Source organism: Buteo buteo, chromosome 12 (assembly GCF_964188355.1).
Source record: "Buteo buteo chromosome 12, bButBut1.hap1.1, whole genome shotgun sequence".
Taxonomy (NCBI): Eukaryota; Metazoa; Chordata; class Aves; order Accipitriformes; family Accipitridae; genus Buteo; species Buteo buteo.
Window position 1 is genome coordinate 7,779,887 of NC_134182.1, and position 16,861 is coordinate 7,796,747.

General features: G+C 44.6%; 1 protein-coding gene across 2 annotated transcripts in view; it reads left to right on the forward strand.

Annotated features, from left to right (window-relative positions):
• The first annotated feature begins 1,231 nt into the window (after nt 1-1,231).
• SUSD4 (sushi domain containing 4) overlaps nt 1,232-16,861 on the forward strand; it is a 73,649-nt gene continuing 58,019 nt past the window's right edge. For both annotated transcript variants that reach the window (XM_075042020.1, XM_075042019.1), the window contains exons 1-2: nt 1,232-1,276; nt 1,448-1,606. In XM_075042020.1, coding sequence (XP_074898121.1) covers nt 1,483-1,606 — 124 coding nt within the window. In that variant the 5' untranslated portion in view covers nt 1,232-1,276; nt 1,448-1,482. The remainder of the gene's footprint in view (nt 1,277-1,447; nt 1,607-16,861) is intronic.

Genomic DNA, 16,861 nt, shown 5'->3' on the forward strand with positions numbered 1-16,861 from the left:
GGAGCCCACGTATCTTTGGGTATAGGTTTGCAGTGAGCCCAGGTATGTTTTGTCACAACCGTGTCCTCTCTCATCCCTGGTTTTCTTCACCTCGCTGTGTCCCAGGAGCATGCCGCACACCTTAATCTGCTTCACAAACACCATCTCTGCAACCTCCTCAGCTAGCGGACACCCTCCGCTACCTCTGAGGAAGGGAAGGCCTACAATGCCCAGCTGAGGGTAGCTGGGCAATAGCCCTAACTCAGTGCACTGTGAATGGCACCAGGAAACAGGGAGCTACACCACAGCTGTTTCAGCCACGAGACAGCGTCTCCGATTCAGCAGCGATTTGTGGCAGTGAATTGCACAGATTGACTAAATCCAGCTGGGTGCTGCTTCCTAACAGGCAAATTGCTTCAGCCGGCAGGCCTGGGCGTACTGCCTTTCCCCAACAGCAGCTGATGGGCGAGAGCGCCCTGTAATATACCTTCTCACTCCCACAAACCGTGAATGATGCGGCACTGGCATCAGCATCGATAAACTGTATCTCCGATCCGGCACTGCCATCAGCATCGATAAACCGTATCTCAGATCCGGCACTGGCACCAGCATCGATAAATCGATACGGTTATATCTCCTATCCACCGTTATGCCTACCTGATGAAGCACAGGGCACCTTCAAGATGCTCCCTCAGAGCTGCCCATCACGAACCCCCCTTTTGAAGTGAAAACGACCAGAAACTACCGGGAGCGCAAGCCGTAACTTGGCGTTTCTCTGCCCTTGGAAGCGGTTGGGCACCCCCGGAGCGGGGCAGCGAGACACCCACCCCCCCACACACCCCCCCCCCCGGCTGCCACCCGGCGGGACACCCGCGCCGAGCCGAGCCGAGCGCGGAGCGGCGCCGCAGCCCTGCCCGCGGCTGCCATGCGTGAGCGCCGCGGCGGGGCTGCCCGGGCTGCCGCTGGGCGCCGGCGGTCCCGCAGCGCAGGGCTCCCCGCGGCGGCGCTCCGCTCCGCGGCCGCGGCCGGACGGACGGGCGGGGGGGCGAGCCGAGCCGGGCCGGGCCGGGCAGGTGCGCGCTGCGGCTCCCCGCTGCCCCCCTCCCAGGTAGGGCCAGCGTGTGCCGGGGGAGCGTGTGCTGCGTGGTGCGTGTGCGTGGGGTGTGTGTGTGGGGGGTGTGCGCGCGTGTGTGTGCGCGCCCGCCCGGCCCCGGCAGGCTGCCGAGCCGCAGCGGCGGAGGCGGCGGCAGCGGCCGCGGAGGTGCCCGCCGGCGCTGGCGGGGGGGACCCCCGCAAGGTAGCAGCGGCGGCGGGGGGGGGGGGGGTGTGTGGGGGCGGGTGCGCGCCCCGGGGCGGGGGCGGTGCGGGGGCAGCCGCGCCGCGGGTTGCGGAGGGGCGGCGGGAGCGACCCGCGGAGCCGGCGCTGAGCCCCGGGCACCGGCGAGGCGGAGCGGGTCTCTCGTTGCAGGCGGCGGCGAACCGGATGCCTTTGGCGGGCAGAAGATGTGTCATGGGAAGCAGGCGAGCGGCGGCGGTGCCCTCCCGGCGGCGCGGCGGCGGCGGGCGCTGGCCGCGGCGCTGTGGCTGCAGCTGGCGCTGAGCCTCGGCCCGGGGCCGGCGGCGGGCGGTGAGTGAGGGGCCCCGGCCCCCGGGCCCCCGGCCCCGGCCCCCTCCTCCGCCCGAGCCACCCCCTCCCCCGCCGCCCCCTCAGCCCCGGCCCCGGGGGAGCGGGGAAAATTCCTCCCCCCGCCTGAGCCCACCCCCTCAGCCCCGGCCCCGGGGAGGGGGGGAGCGGGGAAACTTCCTCCCCCCTGCGCCCGGCGCCCTCCGAGGGGAGCGAAGCGCCGCTCCGTCCTGTGTCCGTGTCCCCCCTCCCGTCCCCCCCCCCCGGCTCCTTCCTTCCCCCCCAAACCCGCCCGCGCAGCCTCCGGCACCCCGCGTGGGGACCCCCGGGAGGAGGGAGCCTCACCCCGGCCCCTGCTAGGGAGCGGTAGCTCTGTGTAAGTACAGCATGATTTTCAAAACAGCGTAATGTGCTTTAATTAAGGGGGGGGGGGGGGGGAAGGAAAAAAAAAGCCTTCCCCCACCGCGGTCCACTCGGACGGACGTCTCTCGGGTGACTCTTAGCGCTAAATCCTGGGGAGAGCAGAAATTTGGGGAGGAAGCAGGCGGTTTGGGGCTGGAAATGCAACGTCCTTCAGCGCTCTCCTCGTGGAGGAGCGACCCAGCCTTATTTGGCCTTTTTCGTTTTAATTACATTTTGACACTATCTTTTTAAATTATTGAGCCTGTGAGATATTTTCAGCAGGTACATTTAATTACAAAATTGCTTTCAATTGATTCCGTAATTAGACTTGGATTGCTGGAAAAGTCTTAAAGTAAACTGCTTTGCTGCGAAATTAACTTGGCTGTGATAATGAGAGCAGCTTCGCATTTCTACTCCGGCGTGGTATGATACATTTGTGTTGGGGGAATAAGCCATTTTATGATTGAATCGCATCACTAATGGCAGACAGGGTCCAATATAAAAATTGCCTGGGCTTCTTCTCGTGCCAGAGACTTTTGCCAAAATTTTCCAACTCGGATGCCTAAGCCCAAGCAGCTCTGATCCAGATGTGTTTTCTGTCACTGAACATAGACTTACAGAAATACAGCTGAAGAGGGCCTCAAAAGGTCATCTTGTCCATCCTCCTCCTGATGTGATTCAGGCCTGATTTTCTGTCTGGAGACGATAATGCCATTTTCCTATACAAATCCCATGACGGCAAATGTGATTCCAGCTAAACAAGCTTTTAAACTGTTGCAGTCTCTACGAATCCCTGTTTAGAAATCAATGGCTTTTTTTTCTGCAACGGCGTTACCCTTGGTTTCCTGGCCAGCTCACGTTTCAGCGTGGTGATGCCATTCTGCCTGGCCTGTGCCTTCCTCGCAATTGGAGTTGTGTGAGCTCCTGTCCTCTAACCTCCTCCTTATGGCTCCATTCATAAAAATGAGACTGTTCCAATGCCCCCTCCTCCCTGAGGCTGTGTATATCCCGCAGTTTGATTGTCGGCATTTATTTAGCTGATTAGTGCAAGAGGTTCTTCAAAATATGGTTTATGTCTCCCTTGAATGTAGTAGTTTTTGTCACAGCCTGCAATAAATTCTTGTGTGATGTTGATCATTATTAACACCGCTGCCTTTCCCCTTGGTAGTGTAACTAATTCTATACCAAATTCCATTTGCAAGGCATTTTTGGATCTTTCAAGAATTTTTTTTCTTTTGGTCCAGAGTCTAGGAAAAGGCTATTCGCTGAAAAAGAGTATTCACTGAATGATTGTGCATGGGTAAAATAACCAGTGAAAAATATTTATTGCTGTTCTTAAGTTATTATTGCTATTATTTTCCAGCGTGGTTGTGCTCGGAAGTTAGGCACTATATAAATATCAGTGAATGTACAGATCTTTCATGTAGTAGAATATATGGTTGTTGGGTTTTTTTCCACCCTGAGTCATTCAAGCGGTAAAAATAATGAGCTTTGTAATTAGAACAGAGGACTGTAAATTAGGATCCCTCCTATTTTAGGTTCTGTTGTATCTGCGAGCGAGCTTACTGTGCTTACACAGCTTGCTGCGAAGGCTCAGCTTTTGACTCCCCAGCCTGTGACGCAGAGTTTGAGAACTTGTAAGCAGCTGTTGACATCGACCAAAGTTGTGGTTTCCTGGGACCTTTGAAAATTTTCTTTCTGTAGGACTCTCATTTTATGGATTTGCGTATCCAGACAGAAGGCGCCCAGCATTACTGACTGCTTTGGAAAATGTAGCCCCAATCACTTTCTGTCTTCTCATTATCTGTTAAATAAGGATAATCATACTTCACTCAGAGATTTGAAAAGAGCTTTGATGACATTTAATGAAAATACTATGGAGGTGGAAAGAATTTGTTTCAAAAGCATTAGAAAAACAGCAGTGACAATATGCTGAAATAAAAACTCTCTCACATATTAAAAAATGAAAATGAATAGTTTAGGGTTATTTTTTCTATAGAGCAATCCACGGCTTACATTTTGGATCCCATTTATGGCCTCCTCCCTTCCTTAGCTGGTACCAGGATTTGGCTACTGTAATAATCCTGTCATGACTTGTGTGACTCCTTCTATTTTATACCTGACTAAGCTCTATTGATTGTCACGTTCTACCATTTCACCCCAAATCAATACTACTTATAACTCCTTTTTTTCTTGTCAATAACCCTACAGAGAATAACTCTGTTTATTACATTCTGACTTTCTCAAAAGTGGATCTAGCAGAAAATTTGTTGTAGAAGTGAACTCAAATGAACAAACCTTTCAACTATCAGTATACCTCATTCCTCCCTGATGTATTTAACTCTGCTGATACCAAATCTCTCATACTTCAGCTTGTGGCTTTCATCTAATCATCTTTGTTTATCTTTCTTTTCACTATGATTCCGTAGTGTAGGAAAAAAAATAAAATAAAGAAAATAAGAAAGTAGGAGCAGGGTGGGAAGGCTGGTAAGAGGAAGGATGAAATGCACAAGTGGATGGAGCTGATGACAAGTTATTTCGAGGTTTTAAGGCATTGTACAGAGTTCACTGTTAAACCTGTAGTATGGAGATAATAGCTGTAAGAATATATTTTTACATATATTTCAAATTCCTGGAATTATATTGACATTGTGGGGGAGGTGGGGAAATCTAAGGAGGGAGAGGAAGGAAAAAAAGTTCAGTAAGCTTCTGGTTTTGAAGTTTCCTATGTGGCCTTAGAATTTTGTCATTGTACCTGGCCGTCTCCTGGGTGCAGGTCTGCTTTATTGTCCTAGGTCAGCTGGGCAAGCTCTGTTCTTCTGCGGTGTCTTCTGCATGGCCCCATGGAGAAGCTCAGGGCTGCAACACGCATCTCCGAAGGCTTGGATGGGGCCGTGGGCTGTCACCTTGTCTTACCTCCTGGCTTCAAGCGGGGTCAGGTGTACTTGTGTTCTTCCTGCAAGGTGTTCGTTTAATCTTCTTAAAAAGTCTCCACCTTTCCTTGAAGCATCCTCTGCCAGTGCTTCATCAGCCTTTACACTAGAAAGTTTTTCCTAAGGTTTAACGTGAAGTGTCCTTGCTGCTGTTTAAGCCTGCTGTTTCCCTCCTCAGCTTTCTGGCTGTCTTTCATGTTCTGTTCCACCTCTTTGGTCTTCCGCTGCAGAAATGCGGAGTCCAGTTCCTCCAAAGACTGGATGGCTCCAGTTTCTCCAAACTTTTCCTAAGTCTACATTGTACTTTCTAGATTGCTGGTCATTCAGACCATGAGCTTTCTCCCATGGAGCCATGTCCCTGTGGAATAAGCTGCCCAGCAGCCTTGCCAGCGCTGAACAGAGCTGAGGGATAGCTGCCCATGCCTTAGAGGCTCCGCTCCTGTTCAGACATCGCAGGTACCTTTGCTGTCATTATATGATGCCGCTGGTTTATATTCAACTTCTGATCCCCTGTAACTCCCAGGCTTGTTTGTGCAGGGCTGCTACCTGGACAGTTGTTCCCATCCCGTATTGCTGCTTTTTTTTGGCTTTGCAATCAGTTTTCTGGCTCTCCCTGGTCACGTGTCCTGCAGGCAACATCCCTTCACGTCGGTGGGTGCTTTTAAGATGGGAAGTAGTATACATGATGCATGATGGTAAAGAAATCTGGCATGTTGTAAAGCCTTCAGACATTTTATTGAATGTTAGTGATACCATGCAGACTAATGGTGGGGTTTTTTCTAGACCAAAGCTGAATTTTTACTGCTCTGTGATTTTATTGCATTTGATTGAAGTCTTGGTTATGCCTTGATTATAGTATCTAACCACTGCCTTTGGATGTAGTGGCTACCGAAACTACATCCCTCAGGTTTCTGAGGATGGTGGGCTTGTTTCCTTGGGGTAATACAAGTATCTGTGTGCCGATGATGGAAGCCCACCATCAGGCTTACTTTGTCAACCTGCCGTTGGTTTTGGCAAGAGAAGCCAGCCAAAGGTTTCCTCTAACTGCCTTGCATACACTTTTGAGATTACAAAGGTTTTCTGAAAACTCAGAATGTTTTCTGATACCCTCTCGTTAAGTCTGTAGTTAATGTATTTTACTCACTCCCTCTCAGTGCGTCTGCTTCGCTTGTCAAGCAAAATAGACATTTCAGCCTTGAGTTCTCTGTACATCTGATGAAATCATCAGTTGTTTTGCAAGATTGTTTTTAACCTCCAGCTTATTGAGCAGCTCAGTATTTTGGAAGGAACAGATTTTTCCCACCGTGACACGGTCTTATTCTCAATCCCAGACCTGCTTCATACAACCTCCGTTCCCCTCTCTGCAGACTTAAGTTAGCAGTTAAGTACCATTTTGTAGCTGTTCTGATTGCAAGCGGCAAGGTCAGCAACATCGTAGGATGGCAGCTCATCGTTTGTCTTCGTGGCAAATTCTTCTGCCTACAGCCCTGCGAGAGGCGGGCATATTTGATAGATTAATCTTAAATTGGTTTCTTAGCACCCTGCAAGAAGGAGGTTCATCCCTGATTTACCGTGGGATTTGGAGACTGAGGTTAACTTCGCTTCTCTGTTCTTCTCCCTTACTCCCAGAATTACAGTAGGGTATCTTTGATCTCTGTATTAGGGATGATTACAACTTTAGAAGAATGAATTAATTACGCTTTGCTTGATTTTCTCATCTGTAAAGTAGATAAGCAGTGTATGTCATGGGCATGTTATGAGGTAGTTTGAGAACCTCCCACAGAAAATGTTACAGGAGTGAGAAATAAGGATTTTAACAGAGTATAAACTAGAGTTTACTAAAGTAAGAGGTTCTTTAACATTGATGGTTTTTGTTGTTGGTGGTGGTATGTGGATTAAAAAATAGTTAAATATTCTTACCAGAATTAGGAAGATGTTATCTTTTTTTACTTTTGCAGCTTCTTATGGATTTTTTCTACAGTGCTGATCACATACTCCCTTTTTTCCCAAATATTGTCTACCTCTGATTGCTGTTCTTTTTTATTACAAGAAAATACACGTTATTAAAAGTAGAAAACCTTGCACTCGTGCTCTGCATTTCAGTGGGGTTTTAGGCATGAAAAGGACGACAAAGTGTGGTCGGAATTCATTTGCTATATGCCAGTGCAAATGTGAATGAAAAACTGGGCTGCACTTAGTGGTGAACATAACTTAGTCAGAAAATGAGCTCGAGGAATAAAGTGGTGTAGTGTGTACAATTTGATTCAGTAAGTGTAAAAATTTGCTTTGCTAACATATTAAGGGGACCGAAGGTACATGTATCTTACCAAATTCGGCAATTTAACTGTGAAACCAACATCTCCTCACTTGGTTTTACATTTTCTCAGTTACTTTCTTTGACGTGGCACAAGCACAGCATTATGAAACCAATTACAGGCTGTACATCTACTAGATTTCACAGTGGAGCGGTTCGTAGCAGTGGTTTTTAACGTCCATGCTTACCTTCTGACTATCTTACCCCATTGCTTCTGTCAACACCGGGTTTGGCTGCCTGTTTTTCAGAGGGGGCTCCCGATGGCTTTTCCTGAACAGCTGGGCTGCGAATGGGATTTATCCGAATCAGGGTGTTTCTTTCTCCACTTACTGAAAACAGTGGAAGAGGTTGTTGGTGCCATCTGTGCTCACTGAGCTCCTGTGGGGAAAATGTGTCGGATGTGTTTTCACGCTCGTGATGGGTGACCTCTGAATCATATCAACTTTTAAATTGGGTAGTGTCCGTCCTGGCTTGCTCTTCTGCTTGTTATTAAGAGATCATACAAAGCTTTTGCTCTGTAGGGGAGTTCCAGAACTTATCATTTCTGTATTAAACAAGCCTTGTTTTGGTCAGTATGACCGACTTTAATATATGGGGCTTTTCTGCCAGTGCCACTACTTACTTTAGCTAAGGATATCACATTAAAAGAAGAAAAACTCCCATAATTTGACAAACATTCTTGCTTGTGTTAGGTTAATAGTAACAACAGTGGTAAAAATGTGACTTATTAATATAGGCCTTCTCATCCATAGAGTTCAAAGCACTTTATAAAGGAAAATAAGTTTTGTTATGTCCCTTTGTAGATGGGGAAATGACTGTAGAAAGATTAAATGGCTTAAAGACTTGTTTCACATAAGAAACAGATCTTGCCATAGGCTGAGAAGAGATCCTCTGGATCTTTGTCCAGTACTTTCTTCTGTAAATAGAATTTAGGGAAATTCCTAATCCACATTTGTATGATATGGCTTTTAGAATAGGATTTTTTTGGCTGTAACTCTTCTAACTGAAATGAGCAGCAGATTTCCTATTCACATAAGTTGCTACTTAAGCAAATCACAGAGGGAGTTTTCCTAGTGTGGTTTATTTGCCTTACTCCTTCATGTCTGAGATAGCACACAGCATTTTTCCAGACACTGAAAACATCTTCTTCTGAATAATAAAAAATAAGAAAATGTTATAAGTTAGGGTTGAGCACTGAAAAATGTTATTGTGCTGTTTCTCATAGTGCAAAGCACATATTAGTAGGAATTATATTTATGCCTTGCTTGATCATGTGGTTGGCGATCATAGTTTACATGAAAGGGCAACATTAGAAAAGCATTGCATGTGATTTTTAAATAGTTCTAACATACTTGAGCCATTAGAGAGGAGAAGAGCATTGCATGACCAGGTAGCTCCATGCAGACAGTGGAGTGAGTGCCATTGCCTTATAGTGCCCATTGCAGTTTAGAAATCAGTGGATGTATAATGCGCTTCTGTAAAAAATGAGTTCAGCTTACAACAGGTTGATCACGAAAGCATAAGGTGCAATGTAAAGGACATAGAAGGATGAAATAGATATAGTGGCTGGTACCTCTCCATTTGCTTATTGGAAGTGGTGAAGTGGGGCAAAATGCAGAGCTAGGAAGCATGACAGGGCTAAGGGTGCAGCAGAGTCTCTGTGTAAAGCCAAATTCTGCACTTGTTAAAAATGTACAAAATCTGAAAAAAAAAAAAAAAAGTTTGCTTGGAAACTGAAAAGAGGAGACAGGGCTTACAATAGACTGAAGAAGAAAATAGGTGGGGTTACTAAGGGTTAGATTATGTAGAAGTTGGGTTATCAAGGGTATCGTGAGATACTGTCCTAAAAATAAACTCTCTTGCACACTGCTAAAGAAAAAACGGGGTACAGCATGCACATGAATCAGGGGAATCATTATATCATTGGACTCCCATTCCGGAGACCTAGAGAATACGCTAAAAAGAAGAGGTTGTCTTTGAAAATGCAAAGCCTTCAGATCCTCTTTTCTGGTACTGCAGAAAGGCAGCAGCACGCATAGTTGTTGATCTGTCAGGAGACTCAAGAGCACCATACAGATTCAAGAGACAGGCTCCCATACGTGCTGGGAGGGAGGAGAACATCCTCAGAAGTGGAAGCCTGTAAACGTGGCATCCTGTTCTCACTTCTGTCATTAGCACCAGTGAATGCATACACTAAAAAAACTGTGGAACAAAAAATTCATTTCCCTCTTTCTGGAGGTGGGACAATAGACTTGAGAGCAGAGGCACAGAAATAGGACTGCAAAAGACCTCAGAAGCATCTGCAGTTCATGCTCCAGCCCAGAACAGGACCCACATAGATACCTCAGGGAAGTTATCATTCAAGACTTTATGTTGGAAACTCTACAATCTCCCCGAGTATCTATCCCAGTGTTTCACTCTCTTAACCATTAAAAAGGTTTTGCTGAAGTCTAATTTAAATCTTTTTTGCTGTAACATAGGACTTTACGAGAATTTAAGTCTCTAGTGTGGGGTTCCCGAGTGTTCCCTCCTCCACTGTGCTGCCTGTTGGTGCAAATGCACCAGTGCTCTGCCTTTGGCCATCCTGACTGCTACTACCACTGCCCTGCATCAGGGTGGGCAGGATTCTGACTGCTCCAGCCCAGCAAACTGTCTCTGAAAAGTTAGATATTAGTTAACAGTCTGCAAGCTAAGGTTTAGCTGTAACTGCCCTATGTTCGTATGCTGCTACCAACATAGAAGGAGTCGTTGTGATTCTTCACGGTGGAAATTACAATTTTTCTAGTTCAGTTAAGGTCACAGCTAAGTTTGTATTTAACACAAGATCAGATATTTTACCAGCAGCTATCAAAAAGGTCAGCTTTGCCTTGCTAGTTTGGAAGGGCTTGCAAGGATTTTCCAAAGTCACAATTGGAAAGAATCAAGAATAAATCTCAGAGTCCTCCTATAAAAGATGCTTATTTACACAGTCTGATCTCCTTGGGGATATTAGACCAACTCTTTGTACTTGATCGTGATGTAAACAGTGTGGTTATTGCCACGCTAAATTGCACCCAAGTGAATTTTGTGTTTTACTTCTGTAGACTGAGTGAAGTTGTATATATTGAATAGCCCTGTGGTAATAGATTAGATCCACACAAAAGCCAGTCAGTAGCTTAAGACTTCCATGTGTTTTTGCAAATAAACAATTTTAAGTGGAATTTTTAGAAGCAGCTACTTACAGCTGTTGCCTCCAGTGCCTGAGTTCCCAGCAAAATTGGTGCTGATGGTGGGTATCCAGAAAGGTTGTGTCATTCAGGAATCTGGAGTGGCACAGGGAGAGGGGGGGATATTAGAGAGTGTGTGGGGAGGAGTTGCTTTTTTAGGCTAAAATGGAGGTTTGAGATTTAGAGCAACACTAAGAGCTGAATTAGCAAGAGGAGCACTGTAGTGGTGTGGGGATTGAAGTCAACAGGACTACTTGCTTGAGTAAATCTCTTGCTGTAAGAGCTTCATGGCATAGAGTGTATCTTCTATCTATTTCTAATACTCTGTGTAAGCCTACCATGCTATTCCTGTGTTTGTGTAATAATGATTTGTATTCTGAAAGCCATGGGTACTTATGAAAGAGACAGTCATTTTTCTGTATCTCTCCACTTAGCTGACATTTTTAGGGATATTTTGTACACATCATATTACTCAGAGAAAACACAAATGATCCACTTAGAACTGAAAATAAATAATAAATAATTTGGTATCCTGTAAATTGGACTTATAAAATAGCTTGATTGCAATTACCAGCTTTGCAGTAATCTTGAAGGAATTAAGATAAAATGGCGTTATCATGAGCAGTAGTAAAAATGAGAATACACAGACATTTGTCTTGGTCTTGTAAAATGCAGAACACCCTTCTCTCCTCTGAAGGGGGACCACAACCCCTAAAAAGTACAGTCACAGCCATTCTGGGGGAGCACCACGCTGCTGTGACTGCAACACTAACTCCCGCTCTATCCCTCCTTTGCTTCGGAGATAATCATCCTGGGCAGTTCTTCCCACCCGCTGACTCATACAAGCACATGCTCTCTTTTTTGCACTCCTTTTTCGCTCTCTTCTCTGAGACCTGAGGTTCTTCTGTGAGGCCAGGGAAGAAGTACGGAGGACGCAGCCTCTCTTTTTGTTAAATGTGACTGCAGGTTAATACCACCTGCAGTTCCCCGGGTGAGCTGGCGTGTATGCCATGGTGGTGACAGCACAGCCCTCTCACCCCATGGCTGTAGCTAGCCCAGCTGCAGGCATCTGGCGTCCCACCTCCCTCCGAGCTCCTCAGCAAGCCTCAGTCACAGCAGCAGGCAAGAGACAAACCAAGTAAGCACTGCTGCTCTCTAGAAGCACCAGTGGTGTAGATTTATCAGAAGCGACAAAACCCTTGTTTATGCACCTTATCGTGATTACACCCCTCTTTCATATCTTGTGTGCCTCTAAGCAAATGATACTGCTGCAGTCTGGTCTTTGGACAGCATTCCGATACCTCTCCCAGCGCAGTACCCACATTTTAAAACTCTCCCTCTCTCTCTGCTATATGATTCATGTCCCAAAGAGCGGGGTCGTTGTTTCAGGATTTAGCCCCTTCTCTTTTTGAAGAATGACACTCAGAAATGGTTGCCCAGATGGAAGAATCCGTCTTTCAAATCTAGCAGAGCCATTCACTGCTGATAGCCCGTGCGTCATCTGCCACCGTTGCCCTTATCCAGTGCATCTGTCTTAGAGAGCAGCACAAGAAAGGTACAGTCTAGGACTGATTTTGTCAAGACTAGGCTGGTTTGCAGAGGCTAGGATATTTTAGTCCAAAGGGAACATTCCAGTGAAAATATTCACTGAACAAAACATACAAATCATTGCAAAATGTGCATAGATGAAGCCCAACTCTATTATACCTATGATCTCTTTGAAACTGGGTCATGATGGGACACACCACTGCACACCAGCTGTAAGAGGTGCAGTGGAAGAAATTGCAGGAAAGGGCACATGGACTAGCAGGGGCATCCAGTTATAAGGGAGGGATGAAGGAGGGGTACGTAACTGTATGCATTCATGCACTAATGCACTTAAGCGTACCCTTATTAATCTTACAAGGGGGGGAGAGAGAGAGGCAGATAGACAGACAGATAGATAGATAGATAGATGTGTGCATATATGCTGGATAAGAAGTAAGAAACTTAAAAAAGCCCCAGCAGTGAAATTGTAAGAAATATTGACAGTCATTTCAAGGTTCTTATGCTTGTTCTTAACATTTACAAGGTTGCTTTTTACAGTGCAAAATGGATGAGCGTTGCTTCTAATGCTTCTGTTTGGGTGCAAGAATGATACTGGATTCATGTGAGGGGTGGAGAGCAGAACAGTGTTGGGTATGCTTAGATTCTATTTCTTTTTTATTTCATATACAGTAACATTACAGTGAAGGACTTCATTCCTCATTTCAAAGAGAAATCCATCAGATAAATTGCATTTGTTGTGGGGAGAGGAATTTTTTCAAAACCAGGGTGAAACATGCCTTTTTGCAGTAGCCTTGATATGATAGGAGGTGCGTTTTCTGGATGCTACTAATGGGTGCATTTTTTGACTCTGGGTTCTGCATGTGGTAGAGTTTTCTTGGTTCTTCCAACAGGCTGTCTGAGAAACCTTGTACTTAGAGCAAGTGGATCTATGCAGTTTAGAAAGTTAGCATGTTGGCCAGGCCAGGTTTATGGGGATCTAACTTGATAAAGCAGACTGAAAAAAATTGCATTTAAAATATTTTTTTAGAATGCTAACATTATTAGAATATAAAAAAATATAAGGGGGCACTCATTTAAAGTAGCTCAGGATTATGTCAGCTAAAGAGATTTTGCCGCAGTGCATTAGTATCGCAGGTAAGTGATTCATTACATTTGCTGTTCTGGCTTGTTTAAAGCTGTGATTTAAAAATGCAGACTTTCAGAGGAAGTAGTTATAAATCTGATCTGAACTCTGATAATTATTTTTTCCAAGGAAACAATATAACAGCTCCCAGTTGCAGCTGTGTGGTTATCTTAGCATTGGCTGTTTATGGTCACTTTTTGCCATACTTAACACTCTGTTTAATTCTTCGGTTGTTTTGATGGAGAGGAAAAAGTCCTTTGAGAGTGTATCTATACATATATTGTTAGAAAAAAATATTTTCCATATGCCGTTTTTTCTGTCTTTGCAGTCAAGTGATTCTATTATCATAAAATCTGCTCTGAAGTGCAAAACCAAAGCAGTACGGGGAGCTGCAGCAGCATTTCAGGAGCCAATGAGACTGGCAGCTTACTGTGAATGTTAACATGACACTGCTATTTGTTAGCTTGGAAGTACCATTTGCTGTTTTTTCCCTGATCCAAATGTCTTTGGAAATAAGATGTTGTAGGGATTTTCCTATTCATCAGCTTTCCATTTCTCCTGTGAATTTCCTTTCTCACTCCAAGGCAGTCGTTCAGGCCATGGGGGCTCTGATTGCCAGCAAGTCTGCCAAATTTCCTGCATGAGCAAATTTGGATCCTCTGTTTTACCTCCTACACTTGACCTTGGGAACAAAGGAGGTAGGTGTGAGTGGAAGTTGTATGAGATGAAGAGATTTGGCCTTATGAAACAGTTCTAAAACAATGTCTCACCTCAGTTTACATGCAGGGATGAAGAAAATCTCATAATTCTAGAACACAAGATGATGCTGATCCTTCTGGTTGGATATACAGCCTCTCCTTTCAGCATCTGAAGACCACTTGTTCTTGTTCCCTTACAGCCTTGTCAGTCCATACTTATCTCCTCCTCTGACCTACTTTCAAAAGTACTTACTGAAAATAAAATGAACAGGTGAATTGGTACCTTTTCTGGGAGATTCTCTGGGAATGACAAGGCACTTGAAAAATGTTTAATGTGTTTCTTTTGTAATTTGGCTCCTGTGCGGCCTTCTACAGATCATCTGGTCTATCTGTCTAGATCAGCTAGCTTTTAAAGAAATTCTTCACAAACACTTTACAACCATTTGCCTTGGTCTGAAATACCAAAAAAAAGTCAGAAAAAAGAAGACAAGGATGTACTAGATGGGGAAAAAAGGGATCAAGGGATGTACCTGAATACAGAGGTTAGCTTCCCTTTTTTTCCTAGTTGTAATGGTAATTTCAGTCTTGATTCTCTTATTGAACTTGACTGTATTAATTTTGTTTATTCCTGAACTGTCCTGCTGAGTTTTGAAACCAAGGGCTGGTGGGTGCCCAATTCCTGAGTGCTCATGTCCTTACTATCATTTCATGATCTATGGTAGGAAGGGAATGATTCTGTACATATAAGCCTAATGACCTGAATTTGTAAAGCTAAATAGCAACACTGCTACTGGCATGACTCACTATTATTTTTAGCTCTGAAGGGGAGACAGTGGAGCAAAGGTTCATCTTTCCATACCAGCTGCGTCTTTTGTTGAACAATCTGATATTGCTGAGAGGTTTAACCTTCATGTTTCTGTTTTTAATCAGACTTCTTCAAGATATTGTACATCTGTTCAGTTTCTTTTCATAATAGGCTCGTTCCCTGAGAGAGTGGCTCTCTGCTCTTCTTGTACGGTATGGGTCCTTGCTTAGTATTTCTAAGGACAGAGACTTTGCAACTTGAACTGTTGCTAGAAAGAGCTGAAGTAGAAAAGGTAACTGATTTAACTGAAACAGCAACACAGAAGTCTTTGGATTGGGTTTGTGCTAGTCAAAGAATAAATATTTTCCCCATTTCCCTTCAGAATGCTAATTATTTTATGTTTATTGTCAGAAGTGAAACGCTTGGTAGTACTGATACAACAAAGGAAGAATCAGGTTTTCCTGTGGGATAACTGATCCAGATTCAGTCTGGAAAATCACACTGATTTCTGAAAGCTTTTGCTCCTAGTCTTGTAGAGTGCTGCAAAGCCTAGCAGGTTGCATGGTCTCTGTGTTCCTGTCAGGGTTACCTGTGAAATTAACTGGTCATTAAAATCCCCTGTGGCTCCCAAGCAGTTCCAGTTTCTAACATTGAATTTCTAAGTAAAGGTGAGTGGTGGTACTGTCAGATTTGGAAGAAAAAAAACATGCTTACATCTTAAAAAAGCAGTTGAGTGACTTTGGAGGTTAAGAACTGCTTTAGAATTGGCTTAGGCACTGAACTAAGCTTAAAGTCCATAAACTTCCAGTGAAACAAAGGCCCTGAGCTACTGTGAAGAAGGTACAGGACAGACCAGAGAGGTGCTGCTGCCTTTAGGGTACTTGCTAAGAGTATGACCAAAGCGAAAACCTGCATTCAGATTACATGGGCTTTAGGTCTTAGACTGTAGCTCATAATGGTGATGCAGCATATTTTATAAGGAGATGACTGCTTGTACGTTAAGTTGAAAAAAAAGATTTTTTTTTTTAATCACAGTGGGAAAGTGCACATACAGAAACCTTTTCTGGAAAAAACTTATCAGTATTTAAAGATAATTTGAATTATTTCTTAAGAAGGACATATGATGGGAAATGTCAACTGAGTGATACTATGTTCTCTGTAATCAAGCCTCCTTCTACTACATATGGAAGATTTATCTGAGCCAAAAAGGGAAGTAAGGACAAAGAATAAGGAACATGGGAGAAGAATGTGCCTTGCATTATCAGGGGATTGCAAACTCAGATAAATTAAGACACAGACATTTTGTCAAAGAAGTCGGGTATGTAAGTTTAAAGCTTGCTCTAGGCAGTTTTAACTTAGCCAGCACTTAGAGCAGCTGATAACCTAAAGTGACACTGACCTTGGCAGACTTACAAGGGTAAGCTTTGCACAGGGATGAATTATTCTTGATCAGTTCCTCAAGTATATGAGGCAGAGGCCAGCATTCCTTCAGTATTGATTATGGATGTTTGTTTTATCCCAGAACAAACATACTGATTGCAGATAGTGGAAGTAGAATCAGTCTCTCTGTATATTTGAGCTCTTCTGTATCCATTATGTGATATCCTGGGGCACAGTGATGCTGCTGAGTTTATGCCATGCCTCCCTCTCCTTGCTTTTTTGACTCATTCCTTTTTAAGGCTGTAATGCATGGAATAGGAAATACTGGTTTTGTTCAGTAACTACCTGCGCAATCAGGCTTTTTTGCTGGGTTGTCTTTTTCCTGACCTTGTTGCGTTCATGTCCAGGGGATGCTTCATGACCTTTGCTTGGCTTCATGACCTTTGCCTGTGGACTTGCAATTGCATAGGTAGTTTTCAAGTATCATTAGTGGCTGCTTTGAGGTTGTCGGTGTTTAGAGACACAGTGGAGGCAATTTAGCCACAACGTCCCTATTTTTAATCCATCCTCTTGTACTGAATCACTGTACCTCTTGCTAAATCTGTCAGGGTCTGTGGGTGTTAAATGCTGCTAGGATGTAAATCCTTTTTCTTGTGAGGAGCTACCCAGACTCAGGAAATAAAGTGCCATGGTGGAAACAGAGGTTGGTTGTACCCTGCCCATGCTAATTGTAATGGTTTCTGTTAGCAGAATTGGGCAGCTCTGGAGTCACACCATAATGAAAACTCTTTTCTGGAAGGTCATAAATTGTGACCCAGTGGACAGAGCCTTTTGGTTTCTTGGACTAAC